The sequence below is a fragment of the Perca flavescens genome, chromosome 7 (genome assembly GCF_004354835.1).
Source record: "Perca flavescens isolate YP-PL-M2 chromosome 7, PFLA_1.0, whole genome shotgun sequence".
Classification (NCBI taxonomy): Eukaryota; Metazoa; Chordata; class Actinopteri; order Perciformes; family Percidae; genus Perca; species Perca flavescens.
In genome coordinates, this window is record NC_041337.1 from 19,546,780 (window position 1) to 19,572,430 (window position 25,651).

A 25,651-nucleotide genomic window follows, 5' to 3' on the forward strand; every position below is an offset into this window, starting at 1 on the left:
GAAGATGAAATCGTCATCCACCCAGAGCACATACTTGGTGGTCACTTGAGACACTGCCAGGTTTCTTCCTGCAAACCAACCCTATATACAGTACAGTAGATTAAGGTTGATCAACACATACATTTATAAACTGTGCTGGTTAATAATCACAATGCATGATACTTCATAGAGACATAACACTTATTTACCTTTCCAAATGGCATGATGTAATGATCAATGTTAGGCCCGGGCACTGGCTGAGGGTGTTCATTATCATCAGCTATCACTATTGTAACGGTGGGATAATATTGCCGTATGCTGTCAATGAGATCTTTGAGTTTGTCATAGCGTAGAAAGGTCTTGGTGGCGATGGTAACAAGTGCACTAATATTGTACTCTAAGTAGAAACAAAAAAAACCAACACATAAACAACTAAAACATTCCGATGTGGTATTCAAACACTTTGTAACAAAAGTGCTTATAACTGCTCACGAACCTCTTTGATATCCAGAGTTGTAAAGTTTAGGTATGGTTCCATGTCCAACTTTAATGGAGAAAAATGACTTGTGACCTTCAGTTGCAAACTGAACTGCAGAATAAAATTGTGATAAAGAGATGAAGCAGTGCATATGTCTATCATTGTTAACATAACGATAGTGACGAATTGTAACTCCAGATTCTATGAGTATAGGCGCAGCCCTCTAAGGCTACGCTATTGGGTTTATCCCTTCGCGCATGCGCAGTCGTGAAGATTTTCTTTCCCGCCCTTGCATACAGTACGGGCTTCAACTACGTCCGCAGGTACTGTATATATACAGAGCGGACCCGTTGTTTATCTCCCAACATCAGCTTTTTCTTCAGCTAATGTAACAGGAGCAGGTGGCCCGAAGCGTAGCCTTAGAGGGCTGCACCTATACTCATAGAATCTGGAGTTACAATACGTAACTATCATTCTATTTCGTATAGGCTTTGCCCTCCAAGGCTACGCTATTGGGTTAGGGCAAAGCTGATGTAGTCAATGCCACCTACGACAGAGTCCACAGGCAGAACATAGACTTTCTTTTCTTTTTTCTTTCATGCACTAGCAGGAGACTGCATCAGATAAGCTATTCAGATAAGTTATTCTGGTAAAAGAGCCTGCCATGGTAATGACTTGACCTAGCTGGCTGCAAAGCCCAAGCCATGAGTGTAGGAGTGCATGATAGTGAGAGTTGTACATGATGCCCAGGATGCCGCTGTGCAGATGTCGGCTACTGTCATGCCCTTGAACAGAGCTGCTGATGCCGACAGTGCCCTCGTAGAATGTGCCCGGACCCCCTGGGGGGGCTCCGCCCCCTCCGTGTTATAGGCCTGGGTGATAGCCTCGCACAGCCAGTGAGACAGATGCTGTTTTGAAAGGGCCGCTCCTTGGGAGTGTTACCTATAGTGTACAAAAGAGCTACTGTGTCTGCCTTATGTCCGCCATGCGTAAAACGTACTGCGGTAACGCGCGCACCGGGCATAACCGGTGGAAAACCTACTCTGCGTCATTGTCATGAGGCGGGGGGAAAAAACCCTCGACTGAAAAGAATTTGTTAGAATCGCAGGGGACACAATATGGGGTCCGCTTCCTTCTCCGTGCACCAGAGCTGGAAAGCAGACCACGCCCCGCATAACACGCTGTAGTGGAAGGGGCTCTTGCGTTCTGGATAGTGCGCACCACGGCAGAAGGCAAGCCTAATTTCTGCATGCGTTCCCGCTCAGCAGCCAGCCCCACAGATGCTGGGTTATCATTGGGGGGTGAAATATCACGCTGTCCAGCTGTGATAGAGCGTCCTCGCGCCACGGCAGTTGCCAGGGAGGACCCGCCAGCAGCTGAACCAGAGTCGGGAACCAGAATGCGCTTGTGCGCTCCGGTGCCACTAAGATGACTGACAGATTCTCTTCCTGGATGTGTTCCAAGAGGCGAGGGATAAGAGGGACTGGGGGAAAAGCGCATATGAGGGTTCTGGGCCAGGGTTGGTGGGAGAAGGCGTCTACGTCTTTTTTAGAGTCCCTCGTTCTCGCAACCTGCCTGTCTTTTTTGGAGTCCCTCGTTCTCCTCCCCTGGAGGAACGTGGGAAATCGCCCCTTTTGACAGTAGCTCCTCTAGTTCTGACGTCATGGCATCTGACTCTGCCTGAGATGACACGATTGTCTCCAACACACCCGCAAAGCGAGGTGGGAGGAGGCAAACTGGAGTGTGTAGCTCCGTGTTATCAGTAGAGCTGGGCAATATGGAGAAAAATCAAATATGATATTTTTGACCAAATACCTCGATATCGATACCGCAACAATATTTTAGTGTTGACTATTGGTGCTTTCACAAAATATTTACACAATGAGATTTTTGATAAATAATAATTAGTAATGTGGATATATATATATATATATATATATATGCTCCAAAAGCGGGCGTGCGCATGTTTGTGTGTTGTTTACAGACATGGCCAGCAAGGAGCGCAGAGCCCATTCCGCCGCTGAGCGAGACGTGTGATCGTGTCGCCCAGCCCATGGTAGGGCTCTGTTGAAAGGGCGGCAGCCAGTCACCGCCGTGTGGGGCGGGAGCGGCCACCGGGTCACTGTCATTCTCATCCCGCTGGCATAGCTGGGCGGAGAAGAATGACTGAGCAGCACCGCTTGTGTGGGGAACGACTGTCATGTTGTCAGCGCATTGTTCAGTGGGAACAAGGGCTGCTTGGTTGAGAGGAAACGACTCTTTAGATGGGTGGAAGTGCCCTTAAAAGGGCCGTTGTGTCTCCAGCACTCAACTGTAGAGGGACAGACGTTCCCCGCGCCCCAACGTTGCCACCGCCGGGAGAGGCTAGCAAGGCTATATTGTTCTGTGCCGCGAGACCATGGGCCGCACACTGGTGCGACTGGTCAGTGACCTGAGAACATACCTGATCCTTGGGGGAAGGAGGCGTGGGCTTCCGGTGGCCTTCGGAAGCAGGCTCTTCTCCAGGGGGGGACCGAAGGGAAGCCCGCTTCTGTGTCGCCTTGAACCTGAGTGAACGGGGCGTAGCGAGAGACGGAAGTTTCCCGGGCTGGGAGAGAGCCTCCTCCATGAACGGCTGAAGTTCTGTGGAGCGCGGCCAGAGCGGAGTCCGTGAGGAGGGCGGCTCCTGAGCGTAAACATCCCTGCTCAAGAGGCCACGAGCGGGGGTTGGAAGCTCAGCCAGGAGCGCTATGCCTCTCTGGTCTGACGCCTTTTTGATGATCTCCGGCAGATCCAAGAAAAGAGCCTTAGCGGTGGAGGGTGGAGCCACCTGAGGCCTCCGAAACGGTGCCCCCGGCCGTTTCTGAGATGGGGAGAGCCGCAATGGGAGGGCATCGATCCCTGTTTTGAGGTCCAGTCCTCTCAAGGGGGAGGAGGGACAGCCGGTGATGGAAGTGTTATCCGAGGGAATCGAGCCATCGGACTCGTGCTCGCCGAAAAAGCCTCCCTCCAGCGGATACAGGGTGTTGATGGATTCCTGTCTGTCTGCCCAGCGGCCATCCCCTTCCCCGCTAGCCTGACAAACCAGAAAAGCTTCCGCCTGCCGGTTAAACTCTTTAGATGGGAGGAGGGCGCAGAACAGGCAGGAGGCGTAGGGGGTGAAGGCCAGGCCGGCGTGAGCGGCGGCGAGGCAGGTCTCGCAGCGGGGATGGAGGTCCGGCGGCAGGATATAGCCGGTCCGGCAGTTGGGGGAGAGGCGAACACCGCTGGAAGTCGAGCTTGTCTTCATACCGCTAGCTTGAAGAAAAAGTGGGAGACAACGGGTCCGCTCTGTATATATACAGTATCTGCGGATGTAGTTGAAGCCTGTACTGTACGCAAGGGCGGGAAAAAAAATCTTCACGACTGCGCATGTGCGAAGGGATAAACCCAATAAGGTAGCCTTAGAGGGCAAAGCCTATACGAAATAGAACTGTCATGCCAAGCTGTAATTGCTTATGCACTGCAGTCTTTGTCAGTTCTTTAGGTAATGTTTTGAAAGAACAGCTTGTTCATTGCTAAGGCCACAGGGTCAAAATGAAATGATTTATTAAAAATGTAATAACAATAACTTATAACAATAACTTATTTCACCAGTAAATTCCTGTTAAACGACAAAAACAACCACTGGATGGGAAAATGGTATTTTACAATTACTTTGAATGCAGCACGACAACGGCAGCTACAGACTGTTGTTGGAATTCTCTACAGTGAAATACAGACAAACTTTTACACCGTTTAGCGGTTAGCATTTTAACCGTGTTTAATCCAGCTGTTAGCTAACGGTAGGCTAACGTTACCTGCTGCCAAGTGTAGTGTTAACTAGCGTGACATGCGCTGATGTTTCAGTTGCCTCTAACGTCCATCGGGTCTCGGTAACCAACCCTACTCATTAACGTTAAACCAGACACCAATGGGTCTTGTTTCATTACATGTTCGTTTTCATTTCGCTCATATCTTACGACAAGATATACAAAAAAAATCAGATAACAATACTAATGCAGTGGAGGAGATAGCCTTGCCAAAATCCTTCACATTGAACTAACATTGTAGGCTAACAACACAATTCGCTGACACCCCCCCCCCCACCCCACCCAATAAAAACGTCAGATCTAAACGATTCACGTGGATGACATTTTCCCATTCAAAACGCGGATTTTCGCCGGAAAGTCGGACTAGTTTGCAGGTATGATTCAGATTAAACTCTGTAAGGTTGAATAGGTAAACATGACATTCTACTTTAAGTATCAAGACAGTATCCACATGATAACTTTACCTGTATCTGCTGTCTTGGGATGGAAAACAGTGTTTGTGTAGGTGACAAACTGCAGCTGCTTGTTCAGAGTGGAGAGTAGAGGACTAGATAGTATCATGTGCTTCTCTCCCCCTCCTTTAACAGAGACCCCATCCACTGTAGCAGCAACATCAAAAGTCCCCAGTGATGCTGTCAAATATACCTGTTACACCATTGCATGGTGGTTTTGGTGAAAAAAATATACAAAAAAGTTTATCATTTAGACAGAAAAAAGTAGGTTCGTCGAAATGAGAAAAGCACAAAATGAAGAAGTTACCATATGGTTTGATCTTGTTTCTTCTTTAAGACCCAAACCTATGGAAAGTAAGCCAATACTACTGAGGCTATCAAGATGGGATGATGGTGAAGCATTTAAACTAACAGACTTCATTAGCAATTGCACCCAGGTAACGACATAATGTTCGAGCATTGATATCATGTGTGGTTTATGTTTAGATATGCGGTTACCAGGAATGATGATCGTTTTGAGGGGTCGCACCTCCACACCCTGGGTAGGATACTGAAGAGGACTGTTTGCCTCAGCTACAAAAGGCACATCTGCAGGATTGTAGGTCCTTTACATACAGAACATATTATTAAATAATACAAGCAGCAGACAAGGAGGGATGCCGTTTGGCTGCGGTGAGTGCAAAGACAATGGCAGGCTAATAACAATCAAGTGTCTGATAATGAGCTGTAGATGCTTCGCTTTTGAAAGATTATGTCTTGATGCTGAAAAATCCCCACTCTCCCCAAACAAAAACAGACTGCAAGGTGAGTCCTTCTCCCCACTGCGTTCAGGCAGCCTCTAGCTGCAGATTCAGACCTTGCCAAAAGTGTGTGTATATACACACATATATATATATATATATATATATATATATATATATATATATATATACATACATACACATATATATATATACATACATACATATATACATATATATATATATATACATACACATATATATATATATATACATACACATATATATATATATATATATATATATATATATAGAGAGAGAGAGAGAGACACACACACACACACACACACACACATATATATATACTTCTGAGATATGAGTAGACAAGGGTGTGTTCACCGATAGTCATATGGGTCATCAGTTGAATTTTACCTCTTCTGAAAGTTGCTGTACTCCTCAGCTCTGTGACGCTTCAGGCCCTCGGGGTCAGGATGGGACTCTAAGAATGCAAGATCAATATTGTGGGCCCACACGCGTGGGAACAGCAGATTGGAGAATGGCAGTTGAAAGGCCCCTTCATCACCCAGACAAACACATGTATTTCGAGCCAAATGACTGTGTGAGAAAAATAAAATGGCACTGAGTCAGTTAATATGGAAACAAATAAAAATTCAAAACAGAATTTAAACTTGCGGACTGATTAACACACCATGCCACATCATCCTTTATATGGTAGGCAATGTCACGATTGCCACTGAAGGGGTCTCGAATTTTCCCTTCGATGAGTTCCTTTATTAGACCTTCCTGTCTTGGCCTTATGTCAACTCCTGAGCTGGTTCCAGGGCTCCAAGCATAAAACAGGCCCAGCAGTAGTCCACTGACCAAAATCAGTCCCACAAACTTCTTATAGTTGGCACGCATCTAGAATGAAGATTAAAAGGATGTCAAAATGGTATGCATGTACAGTAGAATAAGGAAAACAAAGGGGGGCAAGTGAAAGACAGAGGTCCTGTGTTTCACGTGGGAATAATTTACTTTGATTGGACTGTGGGAAATTTTGACATTAGCCTGGGTTTTTCAGTTCTTCAAAGCTGGCTTAAAATTTATCTGGAGATGTTGTCAAAGCAACAAGTCCTTAAAACTGCTGAGGCAACGAGGCTCGTTCCAAGTTAGCTAGATATTAGTTAGCTAATACAATATTAGACCTTAAACATCACTGAACTATAAAATTTGAAATTCTGACACTGGAATTTTAACTTAATCTTTTGACAACCGCAGAAATGTATACTTGGACAGGTGGCTTACAAAGTATTTTGGCAGATATTTCTTTCTGTTAACCACAACGCTTGGATTTTCACATTCAAATAGTGCCGCAGCAGGTCTTGGCAGTACAGATCTATGGTGGGGGATGGGAATGAAGTATAGGCACTGATAGAGCATAATAAAAAAAGCGAATTAACCAGCCTATTTCAACGCGATATGGAAAACAGTCCCAACATGTATTTTCATAGTAGCCAGTAGACAAAAACACAGAAAGAAGAGAGGTGGACATATTTCTTACTGTTGTTGTTTCTGTGGGATAAATTATTCCTGCGCCTTCAAATCAAATTTGAGAAACTGACGTATGCCAGCTGTGCTCATGCAGGTTCCGGGTTCTGCGTCTGGCGAGCTGCGGCGGGCGGCGGCTCGCTCGGAGCCACTCCCCTGCTTCTCATTGTCACTCTGGGCCAACCAAGTGATTTTCATTGGCAGCATGACACAACAGACTCAACTGTCAAACTACCACGCATTATTTTGTGCTATCACAACTAGTTTGAATGTCAAGAGCCATATGCAACTCAAAGTGATGTGGATTGTGAAACCTCCAATGCAGATAGGCCTACACTTAGGATGCACTTTTTTTAATGAAGAGTAGCTGTTTTAATCTACGTTTAGCCTATATAATAGTTCAATGTTTATCTTTTCCTATGTTTGTTCACCTTTATTGTTTTATCTCAAGTCTATTTCTATCTGCCTGTAAATTGTTCTTGGATCTGTGCTTTGTAGTAAGTTAAAACCTTTAACCTTTGAGTTAAATCCCTTGTGTGTGTAGGCTACACCTTGAGTGCATACTTGGCTGATTGATGCTTTGTGTTTGCTTAGTGCCATACAGCAGCTCAGACAGAGCAGATGCTTCAAATTAAGTCTGCAGTGTATGATTGCCTTACGCCTCCTGATGTGCATGCATGTAAAGTCTATATAACTGTAGGAGTGAGTGTGGATGTGTAAGTGTATAGGTTGCATTCATTTGGTAGGCTTTGTTAGGGTGAACCATATACATAAAACTAGGGTGACACCTAGTGGACAAGATTAACAAATCAACAGTTTTATTACTATTATAAATAAAGTTGTTTCGCTCTGTATCTCAGCATCTTAAATATATATATACAACAATAATAGATAGGCTACATGTAGTAAAAATCAGTTAATTGCCATTAATGCATTTCTGGACTTGAAATGCGGCTTCCTCAACACGTCACCGGCAGCCAGCCAATGAGAGGCTGTATTTTCAGAAGAATGTAAAACTGCGCAGTGGCTTTCCTCTCTAATCATCTCATTTGGCGATGCAAAACAGGGACGACTTGAATCAAAAACAATACATCAGATGAATGTGACCAGCATGCGACTATATGACTGACAGGTGTATCAGGCTGGTGCCTTTTTTTCAGAAACAGGAAATATTTCGCTGCTTTAGGGGTTGCAAGCAGATCGTGCCCACAATTCGCTGATGTCCCAGCAAAGGTAAATAACACACACACATAGGTGTAGATCTTAGACATAAGTGTGCTTACTGGAAATATACACACAGCTGCTGTATAATGATGACAACATTTCAGCAGATTTATAGTCAAACATCTGGATTCCACACGCCTCTAATTCGCTGTCGCAGCAGTCATGTGTTTTTGGTATATAAACCAGTGGCGTTTCTAGGACTTAAGAGGTTCAGGGCATAGCCCGGACCCATTAAATAAACTGAACAATGCACACAGAGCATATTACAAAGACGCCTTTTGGCTTGCCCAGTTTGTTGATAACCGTGTATGTTCCTTTCAGCAGCCCAGTTTGTGGATGTTAGTTAGATGGCACTTACAGTTGGCTTAGCTGGCCCGGCAACCCAAAGGCAAATGTTTTGTTTCCATTTGTGGGGACATTTTGAGCATTAAACACTTAATTTCCTGCATTCTGGTGAATTTGATGCACCTAATTCTACCTTTTCGGCTATGCTGGGAAACATAGGTGACAATTAAAAATATATAACTATAATTGTATATAATGCAGTAAGGCTCTTAGGCAATATGTATTGGTTTAACTATTTATTCTCCTGTAGAACAACTTTTCTCATTATCTCTGCTGACTGAGTCAGTACACATGTAGGCATAATGTACTCTTCCCTCCTCTTTTGCGTCTTTTGTTGGAGAAGTAACCTTCAAACAAAATGTAGCAATATTATTGCGCACCTATACTTAAACTAAAATTACATCTGGGGCTAAAGTCAAAACTTCCAGGGCTTCAGACCTGGTGAGGACAATGGTATTGTAATGTTTCAATTAGGGGGACTGAATCATCCCCTCTTTTATCTATCATCAGGATAATGAAAGGAAACATGATATGTGGAGACTAAAATTTTTGTCCAAAACAACTCTTCACATGCTAATCGTTAACATCTGTATCAGGTTTGGGGTCTTTAACCTCATCCGTGAGACAACAGATAACATGTGGCAGTGACACACTGACACTGTAGCTGCATTTCCTGACTCTTAAATTGCATTCCCGACTCCTCCACTTGCCTCTCTTACTAAAGGCCCTGACACACCAAGCCGACGGTAGGTAGTTCCTACCACCGAGGAAGCACTGAAGAGACCCAAGGATATCATGGGAGGGGAGAGAAAACGAGCAAATGTGTTTTAGAGGGCTGTCCTTTCCTCTGATGTGTCACATGAATTTGTCAGCTGTTTGGGGGAGTTTGCAACCCTTTCAGCTGCACGGCTTCCAAATAAGGGACATGGAATCTACCCTGTGTAAAGTCCATGTTCACAAAGGACTTTTCAAGTCCTCATGCCAAAATGACTACTGACACTTATATTATAGCTTATTTAAAATGTATCTACTTAAATCAGTCTGCCTTAAATATGATATTGTATGTTATAAGGGGGACAAATCACTGTGACAGCACCATTCTACTGGAGCCGGTTTCTGATTTACTGTAGGTTCTACATTCAAGTTAAAATAATTTAGATTGGAAACAAAAATGCTACATGTTCACAGTCAGTCAATACTTCAGTGTCTGTGTACAGACTCTAATAACTCTTAAGTGAGATGCTTTTCCAGCTTAGACAGACAGTTGTCTGTGGTTTTAGATTTCCCTGTCCAAATGTATTGTAATAACACACACCTTTTTAAAGTTTGTTTTAAGGCAACATCCCTGTGAATGTGGAGATTAGGCTCCAGGGGGCAATACTTAAAATGTGTTGTAGTCTGGGTCTGAAAAGTGCATCCAATATGATATAAAGCTATCAGAGTGTACTCAAACCACATCATATCTTTTTATTTTTAATGCACACATCACAAACCTGTCTTGCGTTGTAAATACCATTCAAGTGTATTGCCTTTTCTGACACAATGATTTGCAAAATAATATTGAAGTTACTTGAAGAGACACATGTCAGGTTTGTCAGTCCATCAAATCAATCCTGGTGTGTTGTGTTCCCATGTAGACATGCTGTAAATGGGACATTACGGTGCTGGGGACGGTCTCACCATGAAGGGCTCCAGCTCCAGATGGGCCTTCTCCCTGGGCTTCTTGGTGGGGGCCTGCAGCATCTACTTCTTCCTGCACCAGGTGTGGTTTGAGAGCAGCTACCCCGTGCTGTCAGAGGCTCAGGAAAGAGCCACAGCGGTGTCGGAGAGAACAATCAGCTGGAGGAAGGAGGGAGCTGCTCTCATCAACCTGCTCCATCCTCACCATGCAGGTGCTTTACCATAGGCGGTGCTAGGCTATTTTTAATATCATCTCAGCACCCCTGAAAAAATAAAGTCCTTATCATTGTGATTTTGTGAAATTGTTTATTGCTCAAACCTTATTACTATTGCAAACCTGATTTTAACAATGGAATAGCATAAATGACGACAGGCTCAGCTCAGTTGTAGCCTAAAGTCAACAGTCTATCTGCGATTCCCTGAATTAGTAGGCTATGCCTCTGATTGGTGGGCACCTCAGTCAACTGTTCAGTCTACGCAGATAACTTTGGGGAACCGTCGTCAGAGTATGGCTACCTTCAACCACTGAAAAGGTATGGCTAATGGAGTGAAAATTAAATCTAATCAAATAAACCAGTTGAAGTAGGCTAAAGGTGTAATATTTGTGGAACCAATCTGTGATTCCCTGATCACAATGATGGCAATTTAATAGCCTGCTGTAACAGCTTGAGCACTGCTAAAAATAGCCTAGCGCCGCCGCCTATGCTGCTGTTACCTCCCTACAGACACATTTCTTTTTTTAAGAAAACAGCCAGTTTCAGGTGAGAAAGTATAAGATAAGCCTTTAACATTATCCCACTGCACTGAACAGCAACCCCATATTCACATATGTTATAAATAGGTGAATTTATAACCTTTGGTAGCCTACATTATACATTCTCTATTGATTAGTTGATTACATTTGCCTTCTGGTTGACAGCACAAAGGAGTGAGGCGAATAGAGAGGGAGAAGGGCAGAGAGAGCAAGATGAACAAGGTGAGAGGAGGATGGAGAGAGAGAGCAGGATGGAGAGAGAGAGGACAAAGAGAGGGACCTGGAAGAACCAGGTGAGAAAGTGGACATATATTGTACGGGCAAAAACACTTAACTGTTTAACTCAATAATAAAATACTCCATTCACATTATATTTACATGCATTTCATGGAGGACTAGTTTTCTTCCCTCTTTAAGTTTTTTTTTTTTCTTGCCTATTGTACTATACAAGGAGAGCGAGAAGAACTTGAGAAGAACGAGCAGCATGAGAGCCAGCAAGCCGAAGTGTCAGTGTCTGCTGATATGTCTTTTGATTTAGGGGACAAGGACACTGGTCCTAAACAGATAAAGTACCCACAGGATCAGTTTGGCTTACAAATGAGAGCCTTTCTGGTTTAACTGGTTTAACTGTTTTTAAATGGCTGGAATACGCCTCTAGGAGGAATGCTGCATTCTGCTTTGCTTGTAGGGTGTTTGGCAAAAATTTAAAACCGGAAGTATTTGTGAGTGGTGGTGTAAAGAATTGGAGAAAGGCACTGGGCTTGTTTCAAAAGCATGAAACTGCACAATCGCACAAAGACAGTGTAGTTTGCTGGCAGAGCTATAAGGCCTGTCTGTCAAAGGGCAATGTTGTGGAGCAAATAGAGAATGCAAGTTCCTCTGACATAAGTGAACGAAGGGAGTACTTGAAACGTGTTGTGGCAGTGATCTGTATGCTGGGGAAACGGAGTGTCCCATTAAAAGGTCACAATGGCCCAATCCCAAAGTGAGCCCTGAGGACTAAGGACTAAAGACTCACAGACTTAATTGATCTAAGGTGCTAAGTGAGTGAGTGTGTGAGGCCACATGGGCTCAAATAGGTAAAATGGGATTGGGACAGCACTTCACACGAGATCACATGTTACCTTGGCGACGTTTAATAAAAAAGATGTTGCTGACACTTGTCGGTTTGGGAATTTTCATTTTAAGTTTGTTGCTTTCCACACGGCCAAGGCACAGGAGACGGCTGCGTGATTCCACATTATTTCAAGCTCTTGTTTTACAAGCTGGAAAACAGGTTGGTCTGTTCCGTGGCCGTGTGTCATGCTGTTGTTTACCTTTGTAATTTCCGGATTTCCATACGGTCTCCGCGGTAAACGTCACAGCGCTTTGAACTGTGGGTAATTCCCTTTGGTGAAGTCTGCATCGATGCAGACTCACGGAAAGGGCTCGGTAAGTGTGTACTCAAACCCTCACGCCCTTTGAAATTCGACATTGGGACAACCCTAAGCCCTTACGAATTTCGCGAGAACGCGCACCAAAGTCCGTGAGTCTGTGAGTCCGGACTTTGGGATTGGGCCAGAGAATTGCTTGAAAGCAACAACAAAGGCAATTTCTTGGAGTGCATGGCACTCCTGAAAGAGTTTGAACCTTTCTTGCCAACATATACCCCTCCAGCAAACAGCACCTACCTCTCATCTACAAGTCAGAATGAAATGATAGAGTGCTGCTCACTGGAGGTAACAGCAGCTATTGTAAGTGAGATGAGGGAGTCAAAGATGTATGCCATTATGGCTGATGAGGCCAGGGATGGAAAAACAACAGTTGGCACTCTGTGAGGTCTGTTTCAGAGGGTACTGTGAGGGAAAGATTCCTGGCCCTTACAGAGATGGTCAATTTTGATGCTGCATCAATAACTACTGCAATTGAGGGGCAGTTGGTAGCAAAAGGTGTTGAAGACTTGATATGTGTGGCACAGACCTACGTCGGGGCAGCTGTCATGAGTGGGGCAGTAGGGGGTGTGCAAGCCCATTTTCAAAAGAAGCACCCTGAAGCAATATATGTGCATTGCTATGCTCATGAGTTGAATCTGGTCTTATGTTACACATGCAAAGCGGTTTCTGAGGCCATGGCATACTGGAAAGTGTCTATTCTTTCTTTAGTGCTTCGCTTGTGAATCACCACAAGTTTTTAGATACTCAAAGAAAATTAGGATTGCAACTCTCTGAACTTGTCCAGTTGTCCAACACACATTGGGCATGCCAGTTTCGTTCAGTGAATGCCATACTGAACTACTTCCCTGCCATTGTTCAGTGTCTCTCTACCATCGAAACACCTATGTCTGTAGGATTGAAGGCAAAACTCTGCAAAATCTCCTCAGTGTTTGTTTTCCAAGATCTGCTGTCTGTAACAGCATGTTTACATAGGTACCTGCAGAAGGAAACCATTGATCTTGCCCAAGCAGTGACATATAAAAATGCAGTGACTGACTCCCTTAAGGAGAAGCGCAGTGATGGCACTGCTGCAGATCTTCACGCCAGAGTTATGGCCTTGTGTGAGACAAACCAGATAGCATTGTCATCTCCTGAGAAAGGAGTAAGACAAAGCGAATGGAGATTTTCTGATGTCAATGAAGAATTGCTGAATGGAATTCAGGCATGCAGCCTGACATTTGTCAGCACTGGCACTTCACTACCATATTGACCTTAAGTCAGAGGAAGTGATAGTTGCCAAAAACTATCTGAGGCGCAAGAGAGAAGCTTGTGTTGTTGAAGACGTGCTCAGTGTGCACATCTTTCTGGATGCTGATATGTTCACGTCACTTTGTAACATACGTTGTAATGCTCGCCTAGCTGCTAGTGTGGCACGCCCTCATACTCTGCTTCTGACTGTCCTTACCTAAGTACTGCACATTTGTGACTCCCAACAAAGATGGAATAGAAGTGAGATGTCTCACTCTGTAGCTAAAACAGAGAGCTCAACCTGAAAATGACCATGCACTTTAAGCCAGAAGGTTTTAGTAACATTGGATTTCAGAATGAATAGGTGCTGTATGTTTATTATACAACTGAATTTAGGTTGTATTCATTCATTATTCGTTTATTGCTTATTGTGATATTTGACTTCCATTGATATATACATATGATACATATTATTCATTGGCCTCTGATTTATTTCCTGTATTGCATAATTTTGTTTTGTGGCTCATCATTAAAGTTGGTCTGGATTTATTGATGTCTTACTTATCATATAATGTAGTTGTATTAGAGTAAATGCTTTTATTATCAGGCCCAGGCTCTTAAGAAAAAGAGATTTTCCCCATCTGGTTCAGAGGTGTTATTACATTAGATTATTCATTATTTAGCTGTATAACCATATCAGTTTCTATCAATGATGTAAATGAAAAAATTGAAAATTAACAGCAAAAAAAATATGATAAATATGTTAAGGCTTATTTTACCAGTTCAAGGTACTGTATGTGCTGCAATAATCATGCTTTGTAGTTGCCATCCTTTTTCACAGCAGATGCCTTGAAACTGTTGATAGTTTGTCATACTTGTATGTCTCAATCTGTCTATTTCTTTCCCCAAAACTCACCAGAAGTCATGATTTAAGGGTTTTAAAAAAATAAAAAAACAGACCCCTCCCTAGCTTAACTGCTATCAACTGCTCATTAGGGGCTGAGCACCCCCAAAGGTCAGATCCTAGAATTGGCCCTGTGCTTTACCCTCTTTTGCACTGGTCCTTTATACTACAGAAAAAATTATTTCATGTATGGGTTAAAAAAGAGTTTATTTAGTTTATATAATTTATATATATATATATATATATAGCCATTTCTAAGACAGATGTCTTAGAAATGGGTGTATAATATTTGGCATGGATGCTTTGATGGATTTGGAAGTAGTCTTGGTAACAGATGGATGAACACGGAGCCCAAAATAAAAAAAAAAACTGACTGATACTGTCCACCCTTACTCTTTAACTTAAGATTTAACTGTCTTAGATTACTTTCTTTGAGACATTTAGGGCCCTATTTTAACGATCTGAAACGCAAGTATGAAACACAAAACGCAAGTAGGCCTAGCTTTGTGGGCGGATCTCAGGCGCTGTTGCTATTATACCGCCGGGATAAATGAGTCTTGCGCCCAACGCAAATCTTAAATGGGTTGGTCTGAAGTAGCTAGGTGTGGTTTGTGCGTAACGTGAAAATCACCAATCAGAGCGTCATCTCACATTCCCTTTAAGAGCAGGTGCGCTTGTTCCATGGCGGATTGCTATTATGACGGCGGATTTGCCTGGTGCACGCCAGCGGGAGCTGTCCGAGATGCGGCAAAGTAATAAATGCCCATCTTGGCCGGGTGGCGATGTTGCTGCGGCCTCTCGGGCGCATCTCCTCAAGTCTGGAGAGGATTGCTACAGCCATGGAGCGTGGGCCTCCAAACGCACCACCTGCACCTGTTGTGCCCCTTCATCCTCCCCCGACACCATCTCCGTCCACCCGCACCAGATTCCGCCAGAGTGTCCAATCCCACCGTAGTTCAACATCACGTCTCCTTAATTCCTCTAATATTTCCTCATTTATGTCATAAACACATCCATGATTCATGGAAATGTTATGTAAAACACAACAAGCCACAAAGAATGCTGCGACTTTTTGAGGACTGTACTGTAAAGTGCCTCCTGATCTATCCAAACACCTGAAGTGCATTTTCAGTAATATTTCTCTTTGTAATTATGTATGGTTTGCAAAAATTTGAACTGCTGCGTCCGTTTAGATGAGAGAAGTGTATGCACGTTGTGCACACGCTACATTATGGCCAAGCATGCGCCCCTAAAATAGCATCTGAATAACACGCTACTGACTTTAGACTAGTGCCACTGACTTTAGACCAGGTTTTTCCTGGTCAGTGGCAGAATTGTTTTCTGAAGCTGCAAAATAGCACCAGGTAACGTTTGCGCTGGAACACGCCTCCTCTTTTCGCTGAACCACCCCCGGGAGCGCAAATGCATTCCCTAATTTACCGACGTGCGTCTGTGGAGGGAAAAGTCTGCTGTGCGTCGGATGCAAAATAGGAATGATACATGCGTCGCTGTACAAAGGCAATTGCGCTGAGTGCAAGATAGGGCCCTTAGACTTGTAGGAACTACTGGGTGAACTTTGTCCAAGGTTATCTTAGTTCTTACTCAAAGGTCGTTAATGTAAGAAAATGCATTGAAAGGAGAGTAAAAAAACACAGAAGGAATGTGGAGTAAACTGATTAGATATGGAGAAGTCATGCTCATGTGTGGAGTGCCAGGGTAGTGGGGCATTCCTGATATAACTACACATCCAATTGCTCCACTGCACACCAGTTAACATGTGTTGTGATATGTGTTGTATTGTTTGCCGTTTCCCTCTAGATGAAGACAGTCGGGTTGCAGATGTGTTGTACCAGAAGGTACGTGTTCTATGTTGGGTGATGACGGGGCCGTATAACCTGCAGAGTAGGGCCCGCCATGTCAGGGCCACCTGGAGTCGCCACTGCAATGTGGTGGTGTTCATGAGCTCTGAAGAGGACCTAGACTTCCCCACTGTGGGCCTGGGCACCAAGGAGGGCCGTGACCAGCTCTACTGGAAGACCATTCGAGCCTTCCATTACGTCTACGAGCACCATGCAAGTGAAGCCGATTGGTTCTTAAAAGCAGATGATGACACATATGTGGTGGTGGACAACCTGCGCTGGATTCTGTCCAACCACACCCCTGAAGAGCCCATCTACTTCGGCAAACGCTTCAAGCCTTACACCAAGCAAGGCTACATGAGCGGAGGGGCAGGCTATGTTCTAAGCAAAGAGGCCCTCAAGAGATTTGTGGAAGGTTTTCAGACCAAAGTTTGCTCACACACCACACCTGTAGAGGACTTGGCACTGGGGCAGTGTTTGGAGAAGATGGGCGTTCTGGCGGGGGACTCCAGAGATACTTTGCATCGTGAAACTTTCCACCCGTTTGTACCAGAGCACCATCTAACTGGCAAGTTCTCCAAGAGCTTCTGGTACTGGAGCTATTGCTACTACCCAATTGTTGAGGCAAGTCACCACTCATGTTTTATTTGTGTTATAGTGCTGTGAAATGGTACTATAGTATGAGTTGGTATAAGAAATACAAATCATACCTGTGCTTAAAATGCTTACGCATACCATATAACCCCAACATTCCCAATTTGATTCTAGTCAGTAATCTTTGCTGCATGTCATACCACCCTCTCTCACCATATTTCTTGTCTATATAGCTGTCCAAAAATGCCTAAAATGGCACCATTAAAGCACAATTTAGTTTACAGATAGCTCTGTGATAAGCGAGATATCCTGTGGAGTGAATCACTGTAAGCTTATTAGAAAGGGGCAAGTCAGGGTGCCTGGGTAGCTCACCTGGTAGAGTGTGCACCCATATACAGAGGCTCAGTCCTTGACACAGTGGCCGTAGATTCGATTCCGACCTGCGGCTCTTTGCTGCATGTCATTTCCATTATCTCTCCCCTTTCATGTCAATGCTGTCCTGTCAAAAATAAAGGCCTAAAATGCCAAACAAAGAATCTTTAAACAAAGAAAGAGAAAAAAAGAAAGGGGCAAGTTGGGTTAGAAAGACATGCTATTGAGGGGGTGTACCAATATCATTAGTGTACATCTGCACTTCAAGTGATATAATTCTTCTTTTATTTTGAAATGTAGAGTAGGGATTTTTTCTCTAACTGAAAGTGAGTAGTGTGCATATTACTGTTTATTTTCTTTTGATTAATTTAACAATATGTAGGTGTTGCTATAAATGACTCTTCAGAGAGATAATAACTAAATAAATAAATGTGATTATCTGGCACATTTGAATGCCGTACCTGACTCCTGCATAGAATGAGTGTTTTTTTATCAGATTGTACAAATGGAAATGTATGGTTTCATAACTGTCAGACAGTTAACGATAAGGCTGGTGATATTCTATATTCTTCTTATTGTGATCATTAACAAAAAGACCAAAACCAAGACTTGTTCCCACCAATAACAATTTGGTTGTAACTGAATCTTGATAGGTTATAGCTCTGTGCTAAAAAGAAAAATTCAAAAATTAGTTTACTTTATCTCGAGTCAAAGTTAGGCTACATATTGTACATGGTCATGCTTCTGCTATGTGTCATGACCTGGCTCAGGTGGTTATAACAAAGAGGGAGACAACACCATGTTGAATGTTTAGAGATGGACTCCAGCTCACCACGGCTCTATCAATGAGACTCGCGGACAAGAGGCGTTTAGTTCCCCGATTGTTTGTTTAAATAACTCAACACACATATCCATTAGAGTCTGTATCGGGCACTCACCTCAGCCTGACCGAACCCGGCCCGAGCCCGACAGGTATTAAGAAATTTGTGTCCGAGCCCGACACAGTTAAAATCTTTTTTTCCTCATACTAATGACACATGTAGGCTACTTTTGTTTGTGTGGAAAGCCCGCTTTTGTTAAAGGAACACGCCGACTTATTGGGAATTTAGCTTATTCACCATAACCCCCAGAGTAAGACAAGTCGATACATACCCTTCTCATCTCCGTGCGTGCTGTAACACTGTCTGACGCTTCCAGCATTAGCTTAGCCCAGCACAGATCCTGCAGGTAACTGGTTCCAACTAGCCTACTGCTCCAAATTGTGACAAAAGGGACAAAATAACTCCAACATGTTCCTATTTACATGTTGTGATTTGTAGAGTCACAGCGTGTACAAAAAACAACGTAACATGAGACACAGCCATCTTCTAACAGTAAACAAACTGGGAACTATATTCTCAGACAGGCTTGCTGCGAGCATATCACTCCACCCAAGTACTATATTCTTCCGCCTGAGAATATAGTTCCCGGTTTGTTTACTGTTAGAAGACGGCTGTGTCTCATGTTACGTTGTTTTTTGTACACGCTGTGACTCTATAAATCACAACATGTAAATAGGAACATATTGGCGTTATTTTGTCACTTATTCAGAGCACTAGGTTGCTGGAACCATTCACCTGCATGTTCTGTGCTGGCCTGATGCCGCTGGAGCCGTCAGACAGCATTACAGCACACACAGAGATGAGAAGGGTATGTATCGACTTGTGTAACTCTGGGGGTTACAGTGAATAGGCTAAATTCCCAATAAGTCGGCGTTCCTTTAAGCAACTGTAGGAAGGTTTTCGGAAATGTCAACAGATGAGTGCATCAGCGCACACGGGGCAACAAGCGCACGTTAATAAGCTTGCCTTATCGCGCTGATGTGACCGAGCCTGACCCGACCCAGACCATAATTTCTAAATATCTGTCCGAACCCGGCCCGGCCCGTCGGGTACCGTCGGGTACCGTCGGGTACCGTCGGGACCCGTCAGCCTCAGATTGGGTATCCATGCCTTAATATCCATTATAAGATTAACTGGAACCTGTGGTAAGAGATTGCGGGCGTACCAAGCTCGCTGACCGCGCTCCCAGTCACTCACCGGCCGGCCATTTAGCAGGAAGAGGGGAGGGAACTCAGACACACAGTGGGACAAAATTTGCAATTAGCCATCAATTTTCGTAAAACGGCCCATATTTGAGCTTTTACATGGTTGATTTCTCGCATAAAAAAGTTTCAGAAGTGAATTTTGTAATGGAATAGCAGAGATCTGCCTGACCCATATTCAGAAGACTACCTGATCTCAGGTCAGTTGTGTAGCCTATGTAAATGTTGGGGCGTGACCGTTCTCTTAATACACCCATGGGCGTGACAAAGGTACAGGTCCTGAGATGCTTACGTAAGCTTCTAGCTTTGTTGAGATTCGCCCGTTTTCAGCAGCAATTTCAAAAGGGGTGTCAATGGGATTTTGAGCTTCTATGTATGTCCTATTTACCCACCGAACTGTCGTTATTCAACTATGACAGGGTAAAATCGGTTTTGCATTCTATCACCCCTTTAAACAGATTGTAATGGAAAATGCAAAGCTCAATGGTGTTTTAAGCCCCCAATGTCACTGCAAACACATGAGAGGTGCTGCATGTCGGATTTTTATACAAGAATAGATAGATAGATAGAATTGTTAGTAGTTCACAAAATGGAGACCATATTTACTCATAATCCTGTTTGCATACAAAATGTTCGTACTTAAATACATCCCTGACATCACAAGTACTTTTTTTTCTATTTATTTATTAGATAAAGTTGTTGGAAGAAACTGAGTAGTTTACAGAATTTTCACAGAACGTTGTGTAATTAGTAGTCAATTTCTCTTTTGTGCTGAAAAGGGACGTCACAGTAAAATCTGTGAAATATGATTGCAGTTTGATGGATGATAGAGACTGACACTTTTTGACAATTGGTTTTGCTTGTTTATATGTCTCATAATTATAAATGCTGAAATGCCTCATGTACAGTATTTCAAGTGCGTTCTGTTATATGTATTATATATAATATATGTTTTTTAAATCTTTGTTCTAACTTTTGGTATCTTTACATGTATGTGTTTGTGCAACACTTTGTGCTGTTAACATGTATATTTGCGTGTGTTATTCTTCCCCAGGGTCCGCAGTGCTGCTCTGACCTGGCAGTATCTTTCCATTATGTAGAAGCAGAGCTGATGTACACACTGGAGTACTACACCTATCACCTGAGAGCGTACGGATACAGGCCACGCTACCGACCCTCCTTACGTCTGGGTCTGAGCCATGGCCCACTCTCACAGACAGCCGGGACTGCGGGACATAAAGGGGTTCAGGAGGTGACAGATGGAAGGAGTCACACAACGTCAGCCTTCCTTGCTAGTGTAAACCAAACTAAATCAGGGACAGAGCAAGAGAAAAGGAAGAAAGACAATCTAATCTCTCACGCCACTGAGAACAAGACTACAGTCGCTCAAGGCAGGCACCTCTGATTCCCTGCGCCGTATGTCAACTAATATTTTCTTCTGAGAGGTCTTCCTTGATCCGATCGCAGTATAATTCCAGCCAGTATGTCACTATAAACACCCACGGTGAGAGTGATTAAAATTTGAATGTGATTTTGTAGTGGCAGCTACGTATGGCTTGGCTATTTTTAACCAACATAAACCTTTGGTTTAATTACGTTCAACATGATCAGCATTTTAATTTATGTATTTATGACGCTACACAGTTACAGTTATGTGCTTGGGGTGATGCAGGAAGAGACACATAGAATATTATTTTGATGTATTTTACACCCTGATCTGAGCCAATAATACAGCAGTTGTGTGTGTGTGTGTGTGTGTGTGTGTGTGTGTGTGTGTGTGTGTGTGTGTGTGTGTGTGTGTGTGTGTGTGTGTGTGTGTGTGCGCGCGCTTGCGTGCGTGCGTGCGTGTGTGTGTGTGTGTGTGTATCTGATGTTCTGGCTTTACTTTTCTGAAGTTAAATTTAAATAATTTAAAATATGTTTTTTTTTTTTGGCTTTCAGAAACAACATGCAACATTTAAAATTACAAAAATAACATTACCTTAATGTGTGTTTGCATTTTTCTGTTTTGATTTCCTTTTGAACCCTTTTTGATAAGTTAGCAGACTACTAATCTACAGCCAGTGTTTCAGTAGGAAAAGCAACAACTGTGCTGTTAAAATTCTTTCTTTTTATCTATAAGTGATATAAGATGCTCTGAAAAGTGTGTACTTGAAACCGGCTGTACGTCTTTCTGAGAACACTGTAGCTTCTGATAAACAGTGGTATAAAAAAATCCAATAAATCCCTCTTGTCCAGTCATTTTATATAACCCAACAATAAACATTGCAGCAGGTGTGATTGAACATTACTTTCTACACTGGAGACAAGCTGGAAGAATCACTTAAGAAAAGCTGCAGGAAAATGCACTGACATTTTGAATTAATAAATGATGTATACAAAATAATTTTTATTTTGAGCTTTTGAAGAAAAAAGTATAACATGATAAAAGGAATAGAATGTATTGGCTGTTACTACTAATCATGTTTTGTCTTCAGATACAACAAATGCAATCTAAGTAGTTTATTGTCACTTTGATAAGCCAGCTGGCAGGTCTACAGTATGAATCACGCCATTTTGTTGTTTTCATCAGACAGTTAGTTAATTGGTTGTATTCTCTGTGATCTTCTTCATTGTTGCCAGATTAGAGAGTTGCTTAAGAATGTCTACAGCCCCTGAAGAAACCTGCAACAAAACACATATATAAGTATTATTCCTACCCTCATGCATTTAAAATGTGCAAAATAAATTATTTAATACACCACAAAAATAAGGTAAACTAGAGATTTACTTTTTAGACAAATGGAAAGCATACAGAGGAAATATATTAAAAAAAAGAAGTAATTTGAGTCAGCAGTGCTTTTGACTTTAAAGTTTGATCAGCATACATCTTCAAAACCTCTGTTCCATATTGTTTTATACTTTTATTAGCCAGGTTAAGTGTTAACTTTATTTTTCCAAGTGGAGATGTTTCATGTTCCATCTACGGAGAGAAAAAGAAGAGGCACTCACCTCAGCCTGCACTTGTTGAGAAAAATGCCTTTCCTCTCTGGATACTCTCTCCTCCAGGGACCATTATCTGTGAGGGCAGACATTACAATATAGTCCCATGTAGATATATTATCTGCATGATCTACACCAGAGAAAACCTTGAAACAAACGCCAACAGGGTTATTGCGGATATTTGACACTTGTGAAGTGCCACACTCACCAGGCTCTGAGTTTCTCCTTCCCATAAGACCAACAAAAATGTCATTCATTTCCCCTAAAAAAAGAAGAATGAGAATCATTCAATTTTGTGTTTCATGAAATAATTTAAAGAAAGAAAACATTTTATATTATTACTAACTCACAAAGGTCTTACTTTTTTGTGGTGCCTGTACAGCGTTGGCATCTGATAAAATAAAAGGAAATTTAAAAGGAAAAAAAAGTCTTTGTGAAATTAGAAGTGAGCATATGAGAAAATAAATTCCAGATCAAATGATCATACATAAATTACAAAATCTCAGAAAGGGACACCATTTACAACACATATTGCCATTTTTATGTCTTTTCACTTTATTATCATTAACAATAGTATTATTATTACTATAAACTTATGAATGTAATCAGTGGGAGACTCACCAGCATTTCTTCTCCCCATCAGACCCACAAAGCTGTCATAATCCAAATCGCTATACCTCTTCAGAATGTTCCGCTTGAGGTTGTCCAAGCCTGTGGTCTGCTGCAATTATGAGAAGCAAAAAGTTCAGTTTAACATTTTCTGTTTAAAATGGTCTGTAAATCAGCATACGCGACAGGAAACCTACATCTGAAGTTGATGTGCGCGATCCGGGCTCCTCGCATCTGGACTGGCTGTATTGAAGTTTCATGATAAGGAACAGAGTCACCATCAGCAAGCCTCTCCTCATTTTCTCAGCACCGCCTGTGCGAAAAGAATTACAGTTATCGTGTTGTTTCCTTATAGGCAAAACTATCGCTGAATATGAGGAACTATTTGTTGCGCATACCCCGCTGCGTAATTGGTGCGTAAAAGCGCGCGCTGTCAGATTTACAAAAATATAGTTCATGAAACGTTTTTTTTTTTTTTTTTTATGAATCTAAATAGTAAATGCGGTTTCTCTTGGATATGTCATCCAATACAGAAAAATAACCATGACGACAGTAATGTCACGCAGTCCCCTTTTGTTTCCTTCCCAAAAGTTCCACTTTTTCATGACAGAAAAAGGCATCTGTTGAAAATAGAATAAATATGTTAACATTTGACTTTAAACATTTGAAAGTAATCTTTTTTCTTTACCTGTTTTCTTTCGAGCAGATAGTTTGTTCAAAGTCAGTCAGCTGCGTGCGCACTGGTGCAGAGTAAAGTTGGAACAGATAGATCCTGCAGTGAGATCCGGTCAGGATAAATGAGACGTCCAAGCTTTGGGCTAATAAATAATAGCTGGGTACCTGCGTAACGCCAATCAGCAACTGGAGCGTAGGAGGAGTATTCTATTACGTTGTGCTGAAGGCTACGTAGAATACTCATTGATGGTCATGATGCTGTTGAGAGCTATTGCCTCCCCATCAAACACGCACGCACACATAACATGTAGGCAACGTCACAAGGACAACGATTTGTGAACTGAAGCCCATCCATGAACATACTGTGTAAGAAGAGAACAAATAAACATAACACAGTTTAATTGCAGCTGATCATATTGTTGGAGATAAAACTGAACTTGTATGTTTAAAGTGCAGCAGTCTCATTTATCCACCTCTTTGCCACCATCCTCAAATTCTCCTCTAGGAGCGAATGTGGACATCACTGTCAAGACACTAATCTTTTTAGGAAGTCATTATATAGACAGCAGCTGCCTCTGCATGTCACTAGAGAAGATGACGATATATGTGACTAGCTAGGCTACACAGCTGTGTGTTTGTAATTGACTGCCCAATACCTATTCATACAGAAAATGTGAAATGAAAACAAACATTTTTGTCCATCCATGTGGGTGGGTTTTGGTTAGTTAATAGAATGACTTGTTCATTTCACACAATACTATATGAATTTAAATACTACTTGAAATATATAGTTTAACAATGCTCAAGAGCACAACTTAATATGTGGTGTATTTTTAAACACTTCAATATGAGCTAAGAACACACATCAAGAAGCGAATATTATCAGTACAGACAGACAGGCTGAGTTGTCATAACTAAAATCCCACCGTGTTGATCTGGAAAGACACATCATCATCATGCCAGCATTGACACAAGTAACAGAGGGTCACTTAGAATTCTTTTCATGGCTGCTAAATTCTCTCTTAAACGGCTCTGACAGGTGGTGAGATGAAATGTCTGTCTTGTATAAGCACTGACTGTGTGACGTTTTTGTTTTTATACATTTACCTCCAAGCAGCACTGCATGATTTAGTTGCTCTGGCGTTGTAGACACTGTATCATTTCTTATAAAATAAACATAGGCTAGGAGAATAACATTTCATATTCATATAAATCCTGAAAAGATATTTATGTGTATCATGAAAAAGGTATTTTTATAATTAGCCGCTGAAAACAACTCCAATTTAATGCTCATTCCAAACCTATCATTTTTCTTGCAATTTGTGTTTGAACAAATTCAGAATGCAACGAAGCATGAATATTTCAGCAAAGCAAAGTTTGAGATCATAGCTGTAAAAGGTATCAATGGCTGTGGTCTCTGGAGACTGAGGGCTGATAGAAGAGGTTATGACAACAAAGCGTCAGGCAAGAATCTAAATAGTGCATTTTACAAAAGGTTAACACTGCTATGTTTTAGTTATGACTTCCCATTTCCATATTTGTCCTGTTCCTGTATTGTGGGGATTGCAGCAGCACAGGAGTTCGGGATGGGAGATCTAACAGAGGTGGGGAAGTCGTTAATTGCATTTTTCAATTATTGATGAGTGTTCTTTTATCCCCCTTGGTAATCAAAGCGACCCTGTTTTTGAGCCAGCAGAGAGCACAGGGAAAGAGTGCCAGGGGCTGTTTATCCACAACATGCCATGGCAGGGGAAGCTTCTTATCCAACTGAAAGGCAGATGGATATTGGGGCAGATGTGCTGCAGGGCTAGATGGATGTCCTGCAATATATCACAGGTAGCCACATGCCCTGCGCACTGCTGAACAATATGACATGCACCCTC

At 42.5% G+C, this 25,651-nt stretch overlaps 3 protein-coding genes across 6 annotated transcripts in view; 1 reads left to right on the forward strand and 2 right to left on the reverse strand.

Moving 5' to 3' along the window:
* b4galnt1a (beta-1,4-N-acetyl-galactosaminyl transferase 1a) overlaps positions 1-7,178 on the reverse strand; it is a 19,032-nt gene extending 11,854 nt beyond the window's left edge. Inside the window, exons 1-9 of one of the 2 annotated variants that reach the window (XM_028584133.1) lie at positions 7,041-7,178; positions 6,189-6,400; positions 5,912-6,094; positions 5,238-5,344; positions 5,047-5,084; positions 4,752-4,932; positions 476-523; positions 189-376; positions 1-81 (exon numbers count right to left, since the gene is read on the reverse strand). The exon at positions 1-81 is cut by the window's left edge and continues 60 nt beyond it. In XM_028584133.1, the coding sequence (XP_028439934.1) occupies positions 1-81; positions 189-376; positions 476-523; positions 4,752-4,932; positions 5,047-5,084; positions 5,238-5,344; positions 5,912-6,094; positions 6,189-6,400 (1,038 nt within the window). In that variant the 5' untranslated portion in view covers positions 7,041-7,178. Of the gene's footprint in view, positions 82-188; positions 377-475; positions 569-4,751; positions 4,933-5,046; positions 5,085-5,237; positions 5,345-5,911; positions 6,095-6,188; positions 6,401-7,040 lie in introns of both variants that reach the window. The other variant, XM_028584132.1, reaches the window with a different exon arrangement.
* An 846-nt stretch (positions 7,179-8,024) lies between these two features.
* On the forward strand, positions 8,025-21,284 carry c1galt1la (core 1 synthase, glycoprotein-N-acetylgalactosamine 3-beta-galactosyltransferase 1, like a). 2 transcript variants are annotated; one of them, XM_028583590.1, is made up of 4 exons: positions 8,025-8,260; positions 10,234-10,488; positions 16,413-17,077; positions 20,557-21,284. In XM_028583590.1, exons 2-4 carry the CDS (start codon positions 10,245-10,247, stop codon positions 20,905-20,907), a joined length of 1,260 nt encoding a protein of 419 aa, XP_028439391.1. In that variant the 5' UTR covers positions 8,025-8,260; positions 10,234-10,244; the 3' UTR covers positions 20,908-21,284. The 2 variants fall into 2 exon arrangements, with proteins under 2 accessions (XP_028439391.1, XP_028439393.1); XM_028583592.1 differs by lacking the exons at positions 8,025-8,260; positions 10,234-10,488 and adding an exon at positions 11,292-11,323.
* Positions 21,285-21,908: 624 nt separating this feature from the next.
* On the reverse strand, positions 21,909-23,876 carry tac3a (tachykinin precursor 3a). Of its 2 annotated transcripts, none has more exons than XM_028583987.1 (7): positions 23,782-23,876; positions 23,291-23,406; positions 23,106-23,202; positions 22,846-22,875; positions 22,693-22,746; positions 22,494-22,560; positions 21,909-22,166 (listed from the first exon to the last, which is right to left on the reverse strand). In XM_028583987.1, exons 2-7 carry the CDS (start codon positions 23,390-23,392, stop codon positions 22,148-22,150), a joined length of 369 nt encoding a protein of 122 aa, XP_028439788.1. In that variant the 5' UTR covers positions 23,393-23,406; positions 23,782-23,876; the 3' UTR covers positions 21,909-22,147. The 2 variants fall into 2 exon arrangements, with proteins under 2 accessions (XP_028439788.1, XP_028439787.1); XM_028583986.1 differs by having other exon boundaries at positions 23,106-23,205.
* Between the last annotated feature and the right edge of the window lie 1,775 nt (positions 23,877-25,651).

Excerpts from the sequence above, each read along its gene's own strand:
- c1galt1la (XM_028583590.1), top strand. The coding sequence starts at position 10,245 with ATGGGACATTACGGTGCTGGGGACGGTCTCACCATGAAGGGCTCCAGC. Across the intron at positions 10,489-16,412 it reads GCTCCATCCTCACCATGCAG|ATGAAGACAGTCGGGTTGCA; the intron begins GTGCTTTACCAT and ends GTTTCCCTCTAG. Across the intron at positions 17,078-20,556 it reads GCTACTACCCAATTGTTGAG|GGTCCGCAGTGCTGCTCTGA; the intron begins GCAAGTCACCAC and ends ATTCTTCCCCAG.
- tac3a (XM_028583986.1), bottom strand. The coding sequence starts at position 23,392 with ATGAGGAGAGGCTTGCTGATGGTGACTCTGTTCCTTATCATGAAACTT. Across the intron at positions 23,206-23,290 it reads CGCGCACATCAACTTCAGAT|CAGACCACAGGCTTGGACAA; the intron begins GTAGGTTTCCTG and ends TCATAATTGCAG. Across the intron at positions 22,876-23,105 it reads GATGGGGAGAAGAAATGCTG|ATGCCAACGCTGTACAGGCA; the intron begins GTGAGTCTCCCA and ends TTATTTTATCAG.